At 42.3% G+C, this 20,794-nt stretch overlaps 1 protein-coding gene across 4 annotated transcripts in view; it reads left to right on the plus strand.

Moving 5' to 3' along the window:
- TTC7B (tetratricopeptide repeat domain 7B) overlaps positions 1-20,794 on the plus strand; it is a 245,419-nt gene that overhangs the window by 141,085 nt on the left and 83,540 nt on the right. For all 4 annotated transcript variants that reach the window (XM_049612316.1, XM_049612319.1, XM_049612317.1 and 1 more), the window contains 3 exons: positions 1,098-1,155; positions 7,488-7,560; positions 10,320-10,480. In XM_049612316.1, the coding sequence (XP_049468273.1) occupies positions 1,098-1,155; positions 7,488-7,560; positions 10,320-10,480 (292 nt within the window). The remainder of the gene's footprint in view (positions 1-1,097; positions 1,156-7,487; positions 7,561-10,319; positions 10,481-20,794) is intronic.

Genomic DNA, 20,794 nt, shown 5'->3' on the forward strand with positions numbered 1-20,794 from the left:
CTTGGATTTTGTTTTTGTTTTTTGTTTGTTTTTTTTTTTTGCTAATCTTTTTTGCATACATGATATACTGGCAACACCCAGCACATTGTTTTAACTATGGGCGACTTTCAGTGAAGTTTAAGTTTAATGCCGTATATTTATCCAGATAGAGTCTTAGTCTGGACCCCAGCCCTGATTAGCCCTGTAATTTTGGGAGAGGTGCTTGACCTGTTGAGCTTTATCTTGCATTCATGGTTTAGTAGGATCACCTGAGATGCTCTCTAGCTTAGTCACTGTTGTTCTAAGTTAGCTATGGCCCTTGGGACAGCTGTCCACCATTCTCAGTATCATAGCTGGAGGGGATCGGCCATGCTGGGTTGTTCGATAGGGCCTCCTCAGTTCCAACCCTAAGCAGGTTCCTCCAGGACTTTTTCTCATGTCTTAGTAAAAAGTACCTTTATAGTTCCCATGACAGACCTTAAGGAAGCCATTTCTCATATGCTCTATACAGGGGACGTGTGGGCTCACAGCAAGATGGCCTCACACTTTTCAGCTGATTTTCTAGTATCATTTGTGGGTTTGCCTGGTCTATCCCTTATGTTCATATCAGGGTATTAAAGGTCCTGGCCATTGTCCAGTGTGACTTAAACCGGCCTTGTATGGCATCAAGCTAGTTCCCTTGGCCCAGTATCATAGTTGTCAGTGCCAGAAGGAACCGAAGTCCGTCTGATCAACACCATTGGTGCTTGAATCTCTCTGGACCATCCAGTAGAGGCAGTCTTCCCCCCCCTGGAAGCCACATGCCCGCGCTCGAGAAAGCAGACGCGCTCCTCTCTGGAATTCCCAGCTGATCTTTTGACAACAGCCCCCTATGCCTGGGGCATCAAGGTGACCAGCCAACTCATACTGTCCCCTCGGCATGGCTCCACAGCTGTGCCCACAGAGTGCAACCGTCTGGGGGCGGTCTGGGCTTCATTTCCCAGTGCCCGGACGGGGCTGGGCACACAGTCCTGTGTTGCTTTTAACCCAGTTGCATGTACAGTTTTTATGATGAGCTTTGTGTTTGTCAGAAACTCCCCGATCTTCCATGCCACTGACTAATGGAACCCTTTTCTTAGCTTCTTTGCGAGGGATGCAGGAGGTCCTACAGAGAAAGGCGCTTCTTGCATTTCAGAGGTGAGTGGGAGTTCATCTTTTCACTCGGCTGTGCATAATGACACCAAAGTATGAAAAGTATAAAAAGAAGAGATATTTATAAAGATTATGTAAACAGTATTTTCCCCCCGGGAGTCTTTTCATCTCGAGCACCGAACACACAGTATCAAAACTTGCTGCCCCACTTGTTGCTACGTAAATCTGCATTGTTAATCTGTTTATCCACTTGGGCATGTTATTCATTCCTAATTAAATGATTTCAGCTCTAAGAAGATGGACACTTTGTATGTCTGGGGAGATGCTTCCTTTTATTAAAGACAATTGTCATCATCTAGAAAAGGGATCATTTCTTTTCTAGCCTTTTTTGTTTGTTTGTTTGTTTGTTTACACGTCATGCTGAAGATGTTTATAAGAAATGAAAAGGCCAGATTTTAGGACAGTTTCTGAGATGCTGTGATAAGACAGGCCAGCAAGTCTCAGGACCCCGCACTGCCACTGAGCTCCATAAGCCTTGTGATTGTCTCCATCAATTATTCTCTTCATGAAATTAGGAGGGCGCCTTTATAATTAGAGAATGCTCGAGTGACCTCTCGCATTCCTCCTTGAACTCGATCCTCATGCCAATAAGACAGACAAACAAGTGGTGTGTCTACTGCAGGTAAGGGACTAAGGCGTGCAGGAGGGAAAAGAGTTGCCAGAGTCACATAGCTACTGAAGTCAGGGTAGAATCAAGGTCGCCTGACTCCCACTCAGCTTTCCTCGTACCTACGATACTTTGCCGCCCTAATTTTATTCCTTACCACAGGTATAATAAATCACCCAAACGAATCATTGCCTGCAGGGGTAGCCCCGTGATGTCAAATCTTGAATCGGTATTGATCCTGTCACCTTAAATGTATCTGAGTTACACTGATTTCTTGGAATTGTGTTAGAAACTTCGTTACTTTTCTGAAAATTTTATGAGGACCTCTCAATACCAAATAACCTCTGTTCAATTTCTTTTCTTAGTAACTGGGGTTGCCTACAGATTTGTCACTGCGCACGTGTCCCTTTTTTCATGAAATCATTATCACCCGGCTTCAGTTACTATGGGACTCTTTTGTCTCGTTTCTTTTCGTTTCCTAGCAGGCATACTGGTAGCTTCTTCCCTTTTGCCAGTCCCAGACTGGTTAATGACGCAAAGTACCACTTGACATCTGCAGACAGACCTCCTATCTCCATGCTAAGCTTTTGTTAACGTTCTTCAGCATGGAGTGTGGAAAGCATTTCCATTTCAAATGATTTGGAGTTTCACGTCCTGCAGTCCTAGTTTGTAAAGCCCACACATGGATGCCTATGAAAAGTGGCCATCACATCTGTTTCATTTTTCTTAAATCGGCACATCTTCCCGACTGTCTAAAAACAGCCATGGCGGTGGTCTGCCTTGAGCTGCCAGAATTCGTAACTTCATGTTATATAACAGCTATTCCATTGGCCTGAAATCCCTTTTTGTTCCTTTTTTTGCTTGGGTTTTAATTCATGGAGATTTTTAAAAATATTAGTTCATATGGGAATAAAGAGTAATAAAATCCTGCTAACCTACACGATCATATTGGGGAAGGCTAACCTAAATTAGTATTTGTGTGAAATAAAGAATATTTTTCAAAGGAATAAAATTATTTTGTTTCAAGTACGTTCATTAGCTAGAGCTATTCCAGTGCACTGGAGACTTAACAAAAATCTATAAGGGAATGATGTGAGGTAAATAAGAATGATTTGTATTACTTCTTAAATGTAAATGGGTATTTAAAAACCACTTGGCTGAGAAGTACTTATTTACTGTGTATTGTAAATCTTCTGCCCACAATTCTGTTTATACCGTTGTTTGACAATTTTTTTGTTTAGAGAAAACAGTATAATTCAAAAAGGATGACGTTGGGGCTCCTGGCCGGCTCAGTCGGTGGAGCGTGCAACTCTTGATCTCGAGGTTGTGAGTTCGAGCTCCACGCTGGGTGTGGATCCTACTTTTCAAAAGAAGGGGATCGGGTTATAGATATAGCATGTGAGAATTAACTCTTAATTATGACCGGAGTCAGAATTCAGAAAGATTTGCTTTCTAGTGGATTCCAAAAGTCGATTTTTGAAGACCTCCTAGTTGCATGACTGCATCTTAATACTGAGACCCTCAGCTGTTTGCTGACTCATACACTCAGCCCAAGCAGCTGAACCAACTCATTTGCCTGGTCCGAAAGAATCACGAGGAAAAAGTGTTGTCTTCTGAGCTTTCTGAAGACACACAGGTGGTCTGAGTGGCTACTTCTGTGCTCTTGTGTCCTCCAGAGGTAAGCAAGTCTGCAAACAGTCAAGAGCATGTTTCAGCAGCTTGACCCCCCAACGGCAGCAATCTGGGCTGCCCCACAAGGAAGAGGTGACATGGTGTCATTCACATTTGCCATATAAAGTGTTACAGGGGGTCCAATCTCACTCTTTTTTTTCTCTCCCCCTCCTAGCTTCAGTTTAAGTTAATGTGGCATGTTTTATGCACAGTTCGTCAGGAACTGGGCAGTTTCCCAGAATATGGGACTTTCAGTACTAAAACCAGGAATATCCTGGGCAAACCGGGACAAATTGGTCATATCCTATGTGTGTAACTAAAGGGAGGTTCCAGAGTAATAACTTTCATCAGGTTTGTATTTTTTATTTCCTTAATAACACACAGATCCCATGTCCACTGTAATTAGGACTAATGGGACCTTAAGAGTTGGCTAAACAAGGCAATGGGGTGTTATGCTAGGGAGACAAGGCCTCAGAATTTCACTTCTGGCTTTACCTCTTTTGCTGGATGCTCTTGGACAGGATGCTTAATAGTAGATGCTTCATAAACTATAGTTGTTCTTGTTACCAGGTATGTGTCTTATGGACCAGGTTGAAATTGGTCAGCCTTCTCTATATTCTTGGTTCATCTCTAGAGGATGTTGGAACCAGAGTCTAGGAAAGCACTGGAGTGACCTCAAGGCAGTCTGAGTTTCAGCCAGGTGGTCTGGGAGGCCCATCCATGCTCTCCAATAGCACCCTGGCATACCTCTCCCAGGACATGCTCCCACTGCACTGTAATGATCACTTTGGGTCTCCCCCTCTACGGGGTTGTGGGGAGCTTCTGAAGGAAAGACGCTTGTGTTGTTCTTTCATCTCCTTCCTCTCCAAGAGGCTAGGACATGTCCTGGCATTGCAATAGGTACTGCATAATATGGATGGATGGATGGACGGATGGATGGATGAATGGATGGATTTATGGTTGGATGTGTGATGAGGATGGATGAGTGGATGGATGGATGGATGGATGGATGGATGACTAGGGTGAATGGATGGATGAGTGGTGGATGGATGATTGGATGGATGTGTGAGTGAATGGATAGGTGGATATGGATAGATGGATGAGTGGATAGAGGGGTGGATGGTTGGATATGTAGATGGATGGATGGATTAGTGGATGGATGAATGACTAGGATGGATGGATGGATGAGTGGTCAGATGAGTAGATGGACTAATAGATGGATGGAAGGGCAGGTGGATGGATGGGCGACTAGTTGAGATGGATGGCAGATAAGTGGACAGATGGATGGATGGGTGGATGGGTGGATGACTGGATGGATGGGTGGGTGACTTGGGTAGGTGGATGATGGATGAGTAGATGGATGGACAGATGGGCAGCCTCAGTGAGCCAGCAATCTAATAATTTTTTCTTATGGAAGAGAAACTGACTTAATGGATATGGAGGTGCTTTGACAAGGGAAGTGCTTTGTGAGCATCCATGGGGTGACATTTTTAGGTCTTTGGGTTTCTCTTAGCAGCCTTACCAGGTGCTGACTCTATGGGAATGGGCTTTATGAGGCTGCTTTAAGTCCATATGCTGAGTCCAGCAGGCTTACAGTTTTCAAGATCGCTACTAATGTCTTTCCTCTCACTTGCATTGCTTGGTCATTTCTGTTGAGCACGTTTTCTGTTGGCATAGTTTTGTCACAGGAAGCCTAGCTGCTGAAACTGTTCTACATGACCGAAGCAAGTTTTCTGGAGTCTACATGAGCTCCACACTGTGCGCTTTTTCTTGTTTTCTTGGGCATTCTCCTTATCTCCTTTTTTCTTTCATAGGCTAAAGTGGTCAGTTTAATTCATTAGCAAAATTATTGAAGTAAGATTTTTCAATGTGTATGTTTAAGTTGTGTCCTGTTAGAAACTTGGCAGTTGGGCAGTCAAGTTGGCAGTCTTCAGGTTTTGTCCTGATGCACCCCAGAAATGCCAAGATTTCTGTCGTTTCTGGTTTGTTTCTTTCATAGTGCTGTGGCTAGCAGTTAATCATTATTTGAGGAGGCCAGAGTGGCCTTTGGTCAGAACTATCCCCATCTACTCCCTGAACTCACCAAGCCATTGCCAGCTTTTCTTGGTTGGTGTTGGGCAGAAGCAACCATGACTTGATTTAATTTCATTTGTGACAAGTCTAAACTGGCCTGAGAAAATGGTAGCTCTGAGGAATTTGGGGTTTTTTTGAGTGTTGTAAAAACCTGGCTTCATCCATTGTGAAAGAAGATAAGATAAAATAAATAATGCTAAATAATTCAAAGTCTCTTCATAATTAAGTGTGTATTCGTTTTCCCTGAATAATTGGGAGAGACAGAAACCATGACATTCCAATCTCACTTTTTATGAACACCAAAGGAAAAAAATTCTTTGATGTACAAATTCATGGAAAACCAATACTTGTAAAATCATAAAACTTGGAGCCCACCGAGTAGGCCTCTGGCAGAAATATGACATTTAAATTTTTTTTTTAACGTTTTATTTATTTTTGAGACAGAGAGAGACAGAGCATGAACAGGGGAGGCGCAGAGAGAGAGGGAGACACAGAATCTGAAACAGGCTCCAGGCTCTGAGCTGTCAGCACAGAGCCTGACGCGGGGCTCGAACTCACGGACCGTGAGATCATGACCTGAGCCGAAGTCGGACGCTTAACCGACCGAGCCACCCAGGCGCCCCAGAAATATGACATTTAAAAGGACAACACGCACGCCTCTTCAGTCTCAGCCTCTTAAATGAGGGCTGTGTCTTGAGGCAAGATGATGAATGAAGATTCGCAGGAATGGGAGTCTGGGTCCTTTGCTGTTGAGTGTACCTAAAGGACAGTCACCACCCCAGTTTCCCCAGTCCTGCACTGGAGCTACCACATTTGTTTAAACAATGCCCTACTTGTTGGACCCAGTAGCGTATTTTCTGGATCCCAAATACCTGGAAGACTGTTTAGCCTTTTTCTCCACAGCAGACAGATGGTTTCTGCAAAAGGCCTTATTACTACAGGAAGACATCCTTGACGTGTTTGCTGCCATTGAATACATAATGATTTGGCTTCCTTTTCTATCTCAGATTTGTTTTCTGCTGGTAGAAGATTCTCCTTTAATCCCAGAGTGTTGACAGAGGACCGTGAAGGGTTGTGTACTGTCTGCCCCACCCCCACCCCCAGTTGTAATTAGTCGGCCCCATAGTGCCTTTTGAAGAAACTGAAAGTTTGTTTTTCTCTTCCTACCAGACTTCTGAACACAGACTTCTGCCTCGTCGAGTCACATTTTGAGTTACTCTTGGTGAAATACAATTGGCCTCCACATAAAAGCAAGAATGACTGTGTTTGCAATCAAGTAGGAGGCCAGTACAGCCTCTTCCCCTTCGCTGTCAAAGGCCAGTTAATAAAACGAAGCCTAGTGTCTGGCCACAGAGACTTACATGTCATAGTTACACAGACTACATTAGTAAGCTGGAGGGAGCTTAGTAGAAGCTTCAAGAGGCTGAATGAGAATCCTCCCCTTCCCATGGTTCATCAAAAACCAAAACCTCATTTTACAAGCAAAGCCAGGTCTTTGATTTTCATACGGTTTCCCTGAAATCCCGAAATTTGGAGGGAGTAGTGTTAAGGCCAAGCCAAAACTTAACCAAAGCAGCCGTCACCTTGCCAAGTGTACTCATAGCTTCACCGTGTCCTAGCATGACATGTGGGCTTCTCCTGCTCAGCCCAAGGGAGGCGTCTGCTGGGGGGTTGGGGGGTCAGACCTCAGGGCCTTGTGGCTTCACCTCCTCAAAGCCAAGGATCCTTGGCTGCCATTTCAGATGCTAGACGAAACACAGAGGCAGGCTCCGGCGCCATACTCACACACAGCCATAAGAGGGAAAACACGTCACACTTGCTAATGGACAAAAGAGGAGAGTTTAAAGGAAACGTTGCGTAGCTAAATATGTGGCCTGCGTGTAAAACTGCAAATGGGAATACTCATTGGATAGGAAGGGTTCAAATGGCCTCTCCCGCGTTCTAATGGCCATCAATACTTTTTCAGGGCCCACAGCCTGTCACCTACAGATCACCAAGCAGCTTTCTACCTGGCTCTGCAGCTTGCCATCTCCAGACAGGTCAGTTTCTCTCACGTTCTCTGAACTTGGTGTGCGCGCCTTCTTACAGTTCCTTCGGTGCCTCCCTCTGAGGCAGTAGCTGGTCTTCTTTCACTGACCCGAAGCTGAGCCGAAGCCAGTCTCTTCTCAGAGGATGCTGACTCCTCACGGCACAGCCACTGGTGTTTTGGTCAGTTTGGGCGTCTGCTGTGAAGACACAGATGTCCTGGGCTCCGCTTTGGGAGATTACGTCCACACATCTGGAGGGTTCAGAGGGCAACACGGGCTGCAGCACGTGGCAGACACCCTGAATGAACCCAGGAGTCACCAAAGAGCCTTTGTCCCTTGCTGGCAGACCCAGGGCCGAGCCGCGTGGTGGGGATTAGCCACTGGTCATCGTAAGGTGCTGGCGATTGACAGGAAGTTGCCGACAGGCATGGGCAAAAGGTAGCAGCTTCCTTTATAACATGTGGAAGAGAGGGACAGTCACAGTGGCTCCCCCCTCGACATACGGGACTCCTCAGCACTCTCCTTGCTGGAGAGGCAAGCTTCGCTGGCCTTCCTCTTCCCAACAGCAGCTTCCAGAAGCCGTCTTGACCATTCTCATACCCTCCCGTCCCCTCCCAGCTGCTCTGAGAGTCTGGCCGCATGCCTGCCTGCCCACCAGGTGCAAGACACTGGTGGTAACCCCAGCACATTCCTGAGTGCTGACTGGAGGGTGAAGCAGAGGTCAGTTCCCCAGACATGCCATTCCCCAGATAGGCTGGGGCTGTGGGCATGCTTCTGACTCCCCGCGGGCCTGGGAATGGTGTTGAGGAGTGCCTTGCCATGGTGACCCGGGAACCGAGGAAACCAGGATGCCTCCTCTGTGTGGGCCCTGTTGCCCGGCATGGTAGGGCTCACAGCTGGACGGATGGGGAGCTTGCTACTGCCTCAGCTGCACACTGGGGGTCGATCCCCCCGGGCCCTCCTCCACCAGGAGCGTCTCTCACCTTCTCCCTGAAGCCTCCTTCCTGCAGAAGCCATCTCTTCTCCTTCCTCCTGCTCAGCCCTCCTGTTCAGGACCTGTCTTCCTCCCTAGACTTCAGGTTCCAAGAGGGCAGGAAGCTGTCACCTTCATCACTATACCCTGGTGGCTGGTATACTGCCCACCATGTGTTAGGTACCCGGTAACACTCGTTGAATGAAGAAACCAGCTTTGAATTCCTTCCCAGTCAGCTCTCCCTTAAGGCCATCATGTTGAATCCTGTTATCAGTTTGTCCCTGATTGCTCTGGTCACCCCTGCAGATCCACACCAGAAGTACACCTGCCTTCGGCCTTCCTAACAGGAAGCTGAGGGCTGTTCACGCAGTGGGTTGTCTCCCCGAAGAGAGGTTACATAGGTGGGGCCTTGTGGGTCCAGCCACTATCTTTGCAGGCCCGCAGTGTGAAGACACCAGACCTCTGTGGGAGAGTGTCCCTGCTAGGCAGGGGCCCCAAGGCTGTGGCCCTCTTATCTTTAGAGCCAATGCCATTTGTGCAGGAGGAGAGGACAGGAGAGGAATCAGAAGGTCTAGAGCCACTCTTGACTCAGTCACTCACTTAGCTAGATGGCAATGCTCAAGTCTTGTCACCTCCCTGGACTCGGCTCCCTCCCCGTAAACAAATGGCTGGGCTGGATGAGCCCTCTCCCAGGCTGTGACAGCCCTGATTCTATGGCTCGGTGGCAGAAAGTCTTTGTAGCCAGGCTTTATAACTTAAATCATCCTAAATGGAATTTCAGAGAGGAAAATGAATAGGTTTGGGAAGTCGTGGCTTCTTGCTACAGAGTGAGGTTACCAAGGGCTGGGAAGAAGCAGGCGAACAGAGAAGAGGTCTGGACTGGAGTTGAGGCAGGGGGACAGGAAGCAGTCCCTGGGTGGTTGTGTAAGAATGCTTCAGTCCTGAGCTCTATTTCGAAATCCAGTGTCAGGTTCTAATTCCCCCCCAGTTACGGTTAAACCTGCACGGAATTTCGGGCGTTCAAATATCCATTATGTATGCGTTTTATCAACCCTGGTGCTTGGACAATTTTGAAGAGTGTTGCACAGCTCTTGCATTTTAAAGGTTAAAGTTTTATCTCATCCTATTTGAATTTGGATACATCTGCTTTGTATGCAGCATTGCAATTTGTTTCTTGGATCAAGTTATTTTAGGTTGTAGTTTGGAAAGGTGTGGGGTTTTTGTTTGTCGGTTTGTTTGCATATTTCCTTGATGCCTGATGGAGATGTCCAGGACAAAGGAACTTGAAAAGATTCACAGGTGTCCGATCCTTTGGAAAGCTCTGTTTAAGGTTTTGTAATTTCTTATGTACTTTAGTTCACTAATACTTCAAAAAAAGAGAACAGTTCAGCTAAGGCAGCTTAATTACACTAAAAACCTCTGGCAACTTGTATGTGTCTCCATTGAGAGTGAAACAATCTTGGGCATAATCAAGAGTGGATCAGTTTTGTGGAAAAAGAGAAATTGTGTTTTGGAGAGAAACAAAAGATTTGGTATTGGCAGTTTTACAGAGAAACAGAGCATCTAGCATCACTCCGCAGGTCATACTGTCGCTTGAAGAAGACATCTGTCTGCATGTTTGTGGTTAATATCCTGGGGCTATCACAAAGGTTAAAATCTGAATGTGGCACAGGGTGAAGCAACTTTTGATGTTTATAGAGAATCAGATATTGAAATGGTATCTTCTCGTGTGTGTGTGTGTGTGTGTGTGCGCGCGCGCGTGTGTTTTAAAATTCTTTTTGATTTTGTTTCAAACCAGATACCAGAGGCTCTGGGGTACGTCCGCCAAGCTCTTCAACTTCAAGGCGATGATGCCAACTCCCTGCACCTTCTTGCCCTCTTACTGTCTGCACAAAAGCATTACCACGATGCTCTGAATATCATTGACATGGCCCTGAGTGAATATCCAGAAAATTTTATGTAAGTGGTCCTGGCCTTTTGTTTTCCCTTACTCAGAAGTTATTAACTTTACTTCTTTCCCCCTTCCGTCACTCTATCTAATTTAAGTCCTTCATGGATACCCTGAGGGTAAATAGGACAAAATTCCTTTATTCTTGTTTTTCCATGATATTTAGAAACAAACATAGCCTGTTAGGTCACCTTATTACATTAAAAGACCTTATCCAGTCTTTCCCAATGTGTATGTAGCTTTGGTGCACATTAGATGATTTTAAATGGATGGTGGATGAACATTTTTATTTTTTAAGATGCACATTAGAGGGGCGCCTGGGTGGCGCAGTCGGTTAAGCGTCCGACTTCAGCCAGGTCACGATCTCGCGGTCCGTGAGTTCGAGCCCCGCGTCAGGCTCTGGGCTGATGGCTCGGAGCCTGGAGCCTGTTTCCGATTCTGTGTCTCCCTCTCTCTCTGCCCCTCCCCCATTCATGCTCTGTCGCTCTCTGTCCCAAAAATAAATAAAAAATGTTGAAAAAAAAAAATTTAAAAAAAAAAAGATGCACATTAGAAAAAATATACCTGTGTATCAAAGTGTGATTTCATAGAAATTCCTGCTCAGAGGGAGACCACAGATTTTTCAAACGAGTTGTTTCAAAGTCAGTTTAAAGAAAAATATGAACTAAATGCTAATACAGATACGCACGGATATGGCACCAGTTAAATCGAGCCGACTCCAGTGCCTGAAGCCTGGGAAACATGCTTTATGGCTGGTTTGTCCTGGTCACCGGCGCCTTCTGCTAGTTCCAGGCGGTTGTCATCTTTTAGGCACCTTCCAACAAGGTACTGACCTCTTTGTACCTTGGTTTTGTTCTCTAGGAAATAGAATTCCCTAAATAAATCAATTAGTGTCTGTACCTAACTGAAGAATTGACATTGTAAACTGCCATATGCATGTCGGTCTACTTGAATTCACAACATTCCCTGAATCCGGGCCTGTCGGTTAGGCTTTGTGGAGAAGGACACTGTTGTGTGGGTGCCTTGGTTCCCGTTTTATCCTCAGTGGAGTAGCCTGGTAACCGGTATACAGTGGCCAGAAACAGTAAACACCCCACACGCTGGCAGGTTCTAATTGTCTAAGTGGCAGGGTCAGTGATGGGGCGGGGGTGGCTTGGGGCGGGAGGGAGGGAAGGAATGCAGACGGGGGCTCAGGGCAGCTCCCTTCACTTTCAGAAATCAGTGCCGCCGGCGAATTTTAAGTGGCTCTGCTTTGGCTTTATTTCCGTGCCTCATCACTTCACTGTTTTTAATCAGTGCGTTTCAGCTCTCCTTGGAAAATTGGTTCACGCATTTCCATTACAAACATTTCTTTGTCTTCAAGTGAAAAGGGCACTTCTCTTCTCCCCATCGAGAAAATTCTCATTATAACCCAGGAAACCTCTGACTAGAGATTTCTTTTGTAGGTTCAGCTATTTGTGCAGAGTGAATTAAAGAGCTTTGCTGCAGTGTTTTACTTCTTGTAGGCCTCAAACTTGCTCTCTTGCACACCGAGTGTATTTCTGGACTGTATCCAAAGCCGGTTAGCCCAAGGAATCTTAAAATGGTGAAAGCACTTGAAAAAGGACTTGGTCCTTTACCCATCAGTAAAGTACAACCTGATGCCGTTGAATTCGGTTTCTCTCATCAATATTTATAAAGCGGCATTCCTTGCCTCCCGCCCCAACGCCTTCATTAGACGTTAGACTCCCGCGTGTGTCTCCTGTGTAGACAGCCTCGGGTGTCATCCGAGAGGAGGCTTATTAAACTAATAGCCACGCCACACAGTGAGCAGTAAACAGTGGTGGCTAATATGGTAATGCTTCCAAGTGACAGCAGCTGACAGCCTTTTCAAGTAGAATAAGTAAGGAACAGCAGTAGAGATATTTGAAGAATGCAGGCCTGTTATTTTAATGTTAAGCTGTAAGCTCAAAAAAGCAAAGCATATGGCAGCAGGTCTGAGAGCAGCCAATGACTTGTTTGCTTTTTAAATATTTGTATTTCTTCCTATGTGATGGGAAACTTCTTCCCAAGAATACTTTGTGAAAAGTTGGGGCCAGATGTAATTGGTGGATCCCATGGTTTCTTTCCAACGTGGGTAAAACATTTCATCACCAACCTAAACAAGACCATGTGGGCACCTGTCCCGAATGCCGACACGTATTATCCGTTTGTGACAAGCTCGTCTCCCGCAGAACCGTAGGCTCTCGGAAGCCTGGGAATGCCTCATGTTTCTCGTGTCCCAATGGCCATACACAGACTGAGGACACGCTTGATGTTTCCTCCTAGATAAACTTGCCAGATGGAAGAGAAAGCCCCTCCCACAGTTGGGCTTAGGCCTGTTTAACTGTTGGGCAGTTAAACTGTTGAACAGAGCATTGATTTAGCTAGCCTCTTAGCCTGATGCAGAGAATAATAGACTTTTTGGTCCCTGTTAAGCTCATTCAAGGTACTCAAGTGCCATCTTTTATCATTTCATGGTGACAGTAAGGATAAGTAGTACTTGAGAGACCAGCTGCCCCTCTGAGGACGTTCAGCTGTCTTAGCTAGTGCATTTAAGGCATTTGTACACGGTAATCACTCAGTAATTGGTAGGAATCCATGTTATTGGTATTACAAGTCCTTCTACAGTGTTCTCAAATATGATATTTGAGAATCCTTTAAAATGATTCTTATTAAATATTGAGTAAAAGCTAAAAGTTATTTATTAAATATATTTAAAATAATAACACAGTTAACATGTGTGCTCACTTCTTAGTTTAAGAAAAGGAGGATTAATATTGCCTATGAATTTCCTATGTATCCCTGCCTGTCCTATCCCCTTACCTCTCTAACATCTCCGGACGTTAACTGCATCCTGAGTTCTATGTTGAGCATTCCCTTGCGTTTCTATACCATATCTGTTTGCACTCCCAAAGAATGGAAATTTCTGGTTTTGCATATCTAAACATTTTTAATGGAACTGTACTGAGTATATCCTTATACTGCTTGCTTTCGTCGTGTGGCACTGTATTCTTGGGGTTGATCCTTACCGCCTGCAGCAGCAATTTATTCTTTATACCGATAAATAGTATTTTATTATACAAATATACCAAGATGTATTTTTCTAGTTGATCGCAAATGGATATACAGGTTGTTTTCTATTTTCAGCTGTTACAAACAAAGCTGCTGTAGATATTCTTTTTTTTTTTTTAATGTTTATTTATATATTTTTGAGAGAGACAGAGCACAAGTTGGGTGAGGGTGGGCAGACAGAGAGAGGGAGACACAGGATCTGAAACGGGCTCCAGGCTCTGAGCTATTGCAGGGCTCAAACCCACAAACTGCGAGATCATGACCTGAGCCAAAGTCAGATGCTTAACCAACTGAGCCACCCAGGCGTCCCAACATATCCTTGTACAGGTCACGTGGTGCACATGTGCAAGCTCTCCAGGCATTACGTAGCAGTGAGATTGTTGGGTCATAGGGTATCTGCATCTTCCATTTTACCAAATGATTCCAAACTATTTTCCAAAGGGGTTGTTCCAGTTTCCCACCAGCAGTGCCCAAGAGCCCATGTGGCTGCCTATACCAATACCCGGTGTTTCAGACTTATTTTTGGCAATGGTGTTACATTGTGAATTTAAGTTGCATGAGGTTGAATACCTTTGTATTTGTTTATTGGTCATTTAGCTTTTCTGTTTTGTGAAGTACAGGGAGGAATCTTTCTTCTTTCCTAATTGGGTTGACTTTTTCATACCAATTGGTGACATTTCTTTATATATTATGGTTACGAGTCCTTTTGTTGGTGACATGTGTTGCAAAAATCTTCCACCAGTCTGTGCCTTGTCTTCTGATGAACAGAAGTTCTTATGTTTAAAGCGATTGAATTTATCAATTATTTCCTTTATGGATTTTACTTTCTGCATCTAGTTTAGGAAACCTTACTCTAGGGTCACGAAGATAAGTCTCCTAAGTTATATTCTAAGAGCTCTCTTGTGTTACCTTTCACACTTAAATCTAAGGGTCCATCTGGAAATGATTGTTTTATATATGTATGGTGTGAAGGATGTAGTGTAATTTTTCCCTCTATGGAAAAATTGCTTGTCTTAGCATCATGTATTGAAAAGATTCCTTTCCCTGTTGTTCCACAGTATCATTTTTGCCTTAAGTCAAATGCCCATATTGGGGGGAGGGGGTTGCTATTTCTGAGCTTTCTGTTTGGTTCTTTCAGTCAATGTACCCATCTGTGTGTGATTGCCACTTTCTGAATTCTTACAACTTTATTATATGGGGGGTAAGTTTGTCCCCATATCTTGCTCTTCAAGAGTGTTGTGGCTATTCTCAGGCCTTTGAACTTGCATATAAATTTTTTTTTCCTTAGAGAGAGACAGTGAGTGGGGGAGAAGGGCAGAGGGAGGGAGGGAGAGAGAGAGGGAGAGAGAGAGAGAGAGAGAGAGAGAGAGAGAGAGAGAGAGAGAGAATCTTAAGCAGGCTCTATGCCCAATACGGAGCCTGACACAGGGCTCGATCCCACAATGCTGGGATCATGACCTGAGCCAAAATCAAGTCGGACACTCAACCAACTCAGCCACTCAGGTGCCCCTTGCATATAAATTTTTGAATCAAGTTTGTCAAGTTCCAAAAACAAAAACAAAAACAAATCTATTGGAATTGCATTTAGTCTAATAGCTCAGTTTGAGGAGAATTATATATTTATGACAGTTGGTTTTCTAATCCATGGCCATTATATCTAATTATTTAGGTATTTAAAAATACTTTTTAATGAAGTTTTATGATTTTTCTTATAAATATTTTGCCCATTTTTAACTAGCTTTATTCCTAACTACCTGAAAAAAATTTCATTTGTATACACTATATATGTAGTATTTTCTTCTTTATCAAATCTGCTATCTATATGTTGTTAGTGTGTAGAAAGGTGGCTGATTTTTGTATATTCTTCTTGACCCACCTACTCAGCTAAACTCTTGTTACTTCTAACAATCTATGTATAGATTACTTTGGGATTTCTGTATAGACAATGACTTTTATCTGAAATAATTAAAATTCAGTTTCTTTATCTCTAATCCCTCAACTTTTTAAAACTGGCCTTACTGGGCCTTCCGTATAGCTGAATAAAATTCTTTCAGTGTTTTGCCATTACAAATTATGCTTTTTACAAGTTTGTTTATAGATATTATTTAAGAAGATAAGGAACTTTTCTTCTTACTGGCTTGCTAAGTGTTGATCTTTTTAAATCATGAATTGATATTGAATTTTATCAAACTCTTTTTCTATATTTATTGAGATTGTTGTATGATTTTACTCCCTTGAATCTGAATGTTATATTAATTGATTTTTTTTTAATTTTTTTTTAATGTTTATTTATTTTTGAGACAGAGAGAGACAGAGCATGAATGGGGGAGGGGCAGAGAGAGAGAGGGAGACACAGAATCGGAAGCAGACTCCAGGCTCTGAGCCATCAGCCCAGAGCCTGACGCGGGGCTCGAACTCATGAACCGTGAGATCGTGACCTGAGCCGAAGTCGGACGCTCAACCGACTGAGCCACCCAGGCGCCCCTAATTGATATTTTTTAATGTTAAATTAACTCTGCATTCTTGGAATAAGCCCAGCTTGATCATGACATATTAGCTTATTTTAATGGATTCAGTTGACTAATTTTTATTTTTATTTATTTTTTAAATGTAAATAAAATTGTAATTATCACTTCCAAATGGTAGTAATGCAAAAGATGTTATGAAATTATATGAGATGAATTGCTATAGGTGATGAGAGAGTTGGTTGACTAATTTTTAAAGGAACATTTATATTTATGTTCAGGTGTGAAATGCCTTGTAATTTTCCCTTCTCTTTGTATACTTGTCAAGTTATGGCATCAAGATTAGGCCAGCCTCCTAAAAGGAGTTGGAATCATTTTTGGGTGTTGTCGAATCATTTGTGTGAGATTGGAATTACCTGTTTCTAGAATAATGAGTTTCAGTAGAATTTGCCTATAAAACCATCTGGGGCTGGGTTTTTTTCTGTGGAAAGACTTCTGATGCTTTTAAAAAATAATGGGGGGTGGGAGGGAGGGGAAAGTGGGTGATGGGCATTGAGGAGGGCACCTGTTGGGATGAGCACTGGGTGTTGTATGGAAACCAATTTGACAATAAATTTCATAAATACTGCTACTACTAATAATAATAATTAGGGGGTTTTCACGTTTTCCACTTATTTTATTAAGCTACATATAACATAGAGGCTGAAACATACAACATATATTTTAAGGGTTTGTTCATCTCATCTAAATATTAAATTTCCTTGGCATAAAGTTGTTCGTGTTTTTTTATGATCTGTTTGTTGTCACGTAGCACCTATGGTTAAGTCTTTTCCATTCCTAATACTGCTTAATGTGCTTTCTTTTTAATTTTCTTGAACAGCCTTGCCAGAAATTTGTCTGTTACATTGATCTTTTCGAAGAACCAGCTTTTTTATGGTCTCAACTGTATTTTTACTTTGTCTTTCATGAATTTCTGTTCTTCTATTATTTTCTTTCTTCTATTTTCTTTGAGTTTGTTTTGTTTTGCTTGGTTTTCCTTCTTAATCTTTTAAGTTAGGTGTTTAGTTCATTTTTAATTTTTGTCTTTCTTGTTTTCTGACATAAACATTTAAGACTAAAAATTTCCCACCAAGTGCTGCTTTAGTTGGGAGACCACAATTTCAGTATGTGAAATTTTTATCATTATTTTATTCTAAATAACTTTAAATCTCCATTATTCTTATTTGACCCATCGGTTATTTTAGAACTGTGTTTTATAGTTGTCAAGTATATGGGTCTTTCCACTTATCTTTTGTTAATGGGCTTTTAATAACTTCATTGAATTGTGTTCAGAAACTGCAATCTATATGAACTTGAAATGTGTTGACTTTTTTTATGGCCCAGCATGTGGTCACTCCTTATAAATATTCCATCTGTGCTTGAAAAGAACGCTTTCTGTATTTGGAGGTACATTTTTATGTATTTGTATATATTTCATATATATTTATTAGATTAAGCTATTAATTGCACTATTCAGATCTTCTTCATTCTTACTGATGTTTTTTGTTTACTTCATCGATCAATTGTTGAGCAGAGGTGTGTTGAAATGTGCCACTGGAATGACAGATTGTCCTATTTCCCCACATAGTTCTAGCAATGTTTGCTTTATATAGTTTAAAGCTGTGCTATAAGGTGCATATAAATTTAGAATTGCTTGTCTTCCTGGTAAATTCAACCCTTTATCATTATGTAATAAGTTACATAATTCACTTTGCTTCAAAATCTAGTTTGTCATGCTATCCACACACATCCACAACATTTATCTAATATGTGCACACATACAATACATGTGCACACTGCATGCACGCTTGGAGTATCTTTCTTCATTCTGTTATCTTGAACTTATTATATGCTTATGTTTTAGATTCACTCTTGTGCTCAATATAGACAGCTAATTTTTTTTTTTTTTTTAACTCAGGCCGACAGTCTTATCTGGAACATTTAGTTCATTTCCATTTACTGTAAATACTATTATATTTGCGTTAGTGTCTCCTACCTCATTTGTGCTTTCTCTTTGTCCTGCCCTTTTTTTCATAGGTTATCCTCTCTTTTCCTACCTTCTTTTAGGTTAATTGTGTTTTTGTTACGTATTTTTTTACTTGCCAATTTGGAAAAGAAACATTCTGTTTTGGTTTTTGTTTAGTGATTATCCTAGAAATTTTAGTGAGGGTCTGTTGCTGGCACACTTTCTCAGTTTGTGTCTGAAAATATATTTGGCTTTACTCTCAAAAGAGATTTTCCAACTGGATATATAATTCTAGGCTCACATTTTCTCACAGCACAAATGATCTTGCTTTCCTCTTGGAGTTGTTGAGAAGTCAGCTATTTGTTTAATTTTAGATCATTTTAATGTCATCTGTCTTTTCTCTCTGGCTATTCTTAATTGCTATTGTTGCTGACACTGTACATTTTCACTGTAATACAGATAAGAGTGGCTTCTGCTCAGATTCACTGGGCTTACTTAAATGGTGGATTGGTATTGTTTATCATTTCTAGAAAATTCTCTGCCATTATTTCTTTTCAGCCAAATACTTCTTCTCTTATAGATAGCTTATGATTGGGTCTTGCTTTTTTATTTAGTCTGGTCATTCCTGCCCTTTGTCTTAAGTGTTTAGTGCATTCACATTTAATATAAGTAATGGTATGGTTGGATTTATGTGTACGATTTCTGTATGTGTATTCTCTTATTTTGTTCCTCTTGTGGTGACTTCTTTTTCTCTTAAAAAATTATTTTTTAAAACCCTTTATTAAATACCTAAACAAAAGAATGACAAATTATTTGCTGATTATATATTAAATGTCTATTTATTTATTTATTTATTTATTTTAAGAGAAAGAGAAAGCACACACAAGCAGGGGAGGGGCAGAGGGAGAGGGAGAGAGAGAATCCCAAGCAGGATCCTCCCTGTCAGCACAGAGCCCGACACGGGGCTCAGTCTTACAAACTGCAAGATCATGACCTGAGCCAAAATCAAAAGTTGGACGCTTACCCGACTGAGCCACCCCAGTGCCCCAAAATGTCTTTAACACATTGTAAGTTTTTCCCAAAATAAAATCTAACAAAGAACACATTTTTCTATTGAAGAGTGTAAATTCGGGTAGATTCCTTATCTAATGTACTTGTTAGAGGAGCCTTGATATTTCTCCTTTTGAAATACAGCTTTGCAAAAATTTCCTGATTGATGAATACACTTTACTTGGTAGATTTCTTCATTGGCCCAAGAAGGTAGATGTAGGTGCCAGGTGATGTTTGGAACAGGTGTCTCTCTGGGGGACGGTGTGGCAATCTGTCTGTGAGCGTCTTGGTCAGCCCCTCACAGACTTTGTGTTTCTGCCGTGGGGATGCATTTTTAGATAAAATAATGGGATGGAAGCTGACAATTTGTTCCTTTTTGTCTTTGAAAAATATATCAGATAGTATCCTATTTACAGTGGCATCTGAGAATTTTAGTGTAACTAAAATGTTTTCTTCTAATTCAGCCAGCCTTACAGTAACTGCTAAGGGCAGCCGCTGCCAGGTTTAGCTTCTTGCCCTGAGACAAATGGTGGCTGTGCAGCCTGACTGATTACAAATTGTTAATTGATTTGAATTTTAATCTTTCTTATTTAAACCACAAATGTGGTTTGTGACGCAAAGCATAAGAAAGCAATTTTTAGAACCTCTCAAGGATACAAATCCAAGTGGCATCATTAAGGTGTGTGGCCAACTCTCTTAAGTATATTTCCTTTAAATTTTATTTTATCTATTTATTTTTTAGAGAGAGAGCATGCGAGTGGGAGGGAGGGGCAGAGGGAGGGAAGGAGTGAGAATCCCAAGCAGGTTCCACGCTCAGTGCAGACCCCAGACGTGGGGCTTGATCCCACAACCCTGGCATCATGACCTGAGCTGAAATCAGGAATCAGACACTCAACCATCTGAGCCACCCGGATGCCTCCAGTATGTTTTCTGATCCGTAACTTTGATACATGAGAAGGTACTGACATAAGTCCTCAGTCACCTGACCAGAAGACCACCAGCTCTTCTAAACACTCTCCTGTGGGTGATCTTATACTCTCACACATGCGAGAGATCACATTTCTTTTGACACCAATGGGAACTAACTGCATGGAAAGCAGTGGACATACATAACATCTACTCATTCACTTAGCAGTGATAATTATTAGCATTTATGATAATAGTTGTTATAGGCAACTCTTATCAGCACATTGTAAATTCATTCTAAACTCATTTGATCACGGTGGGCAGTGTTATCGCCCCCATTTTACAGCTAAAGAAATCGAGGCACAGAAAAGTAAACTAGTTTGTCCAAAATTACCCACCTCGTCAGTCACAGTCCTGATTTGAACACAGGTGGTCTGGCCTCAACATCTGTGCTCTTAATCACTGCCTTTGAAGCACTGAGTTCCTACCACCTTCCAGGTACCATGCTAGGCATTGGGAAGGCTGCCATGAATAAGAGAAAGACATTTTATGCTCAGAGCTAGCAATCCAGAAGGACCGCATTTTTATGCTGTCTCCCCTGTCAATCTTATCAATAAACTGGAAAACATGGTTAGGATCATTCTGTACTTGAGTGGAGCATATATCTGGTTTAAAAAAAATCATTACTTGGCAAGTAAGGCTGTCTCTTCCTCACTGTGTCTCACTTACACTCAATGTAAGTTGAAAGATGATACTGAGTAATGTTTTGATGTAGTGATTACTGAGAGGCCAGGTGCTGTGGGCTA

The sequence above is a fragment of the Panthera uncia genome, assembly GCF_023721935.1.
Source record: "Panthera uncia isolate 11264 chromosome B3 unlocalized genomic scaffold, Puncia_PCG_1.0 HiC_scaffold_1, whole genome shotgun sequence".
Classification (NCBI taxonomy): Eukaryota; Metazoa; Chordata; class Mammalia; order Carnivora; family Felidae; genus Panthera; species Panthera uncia.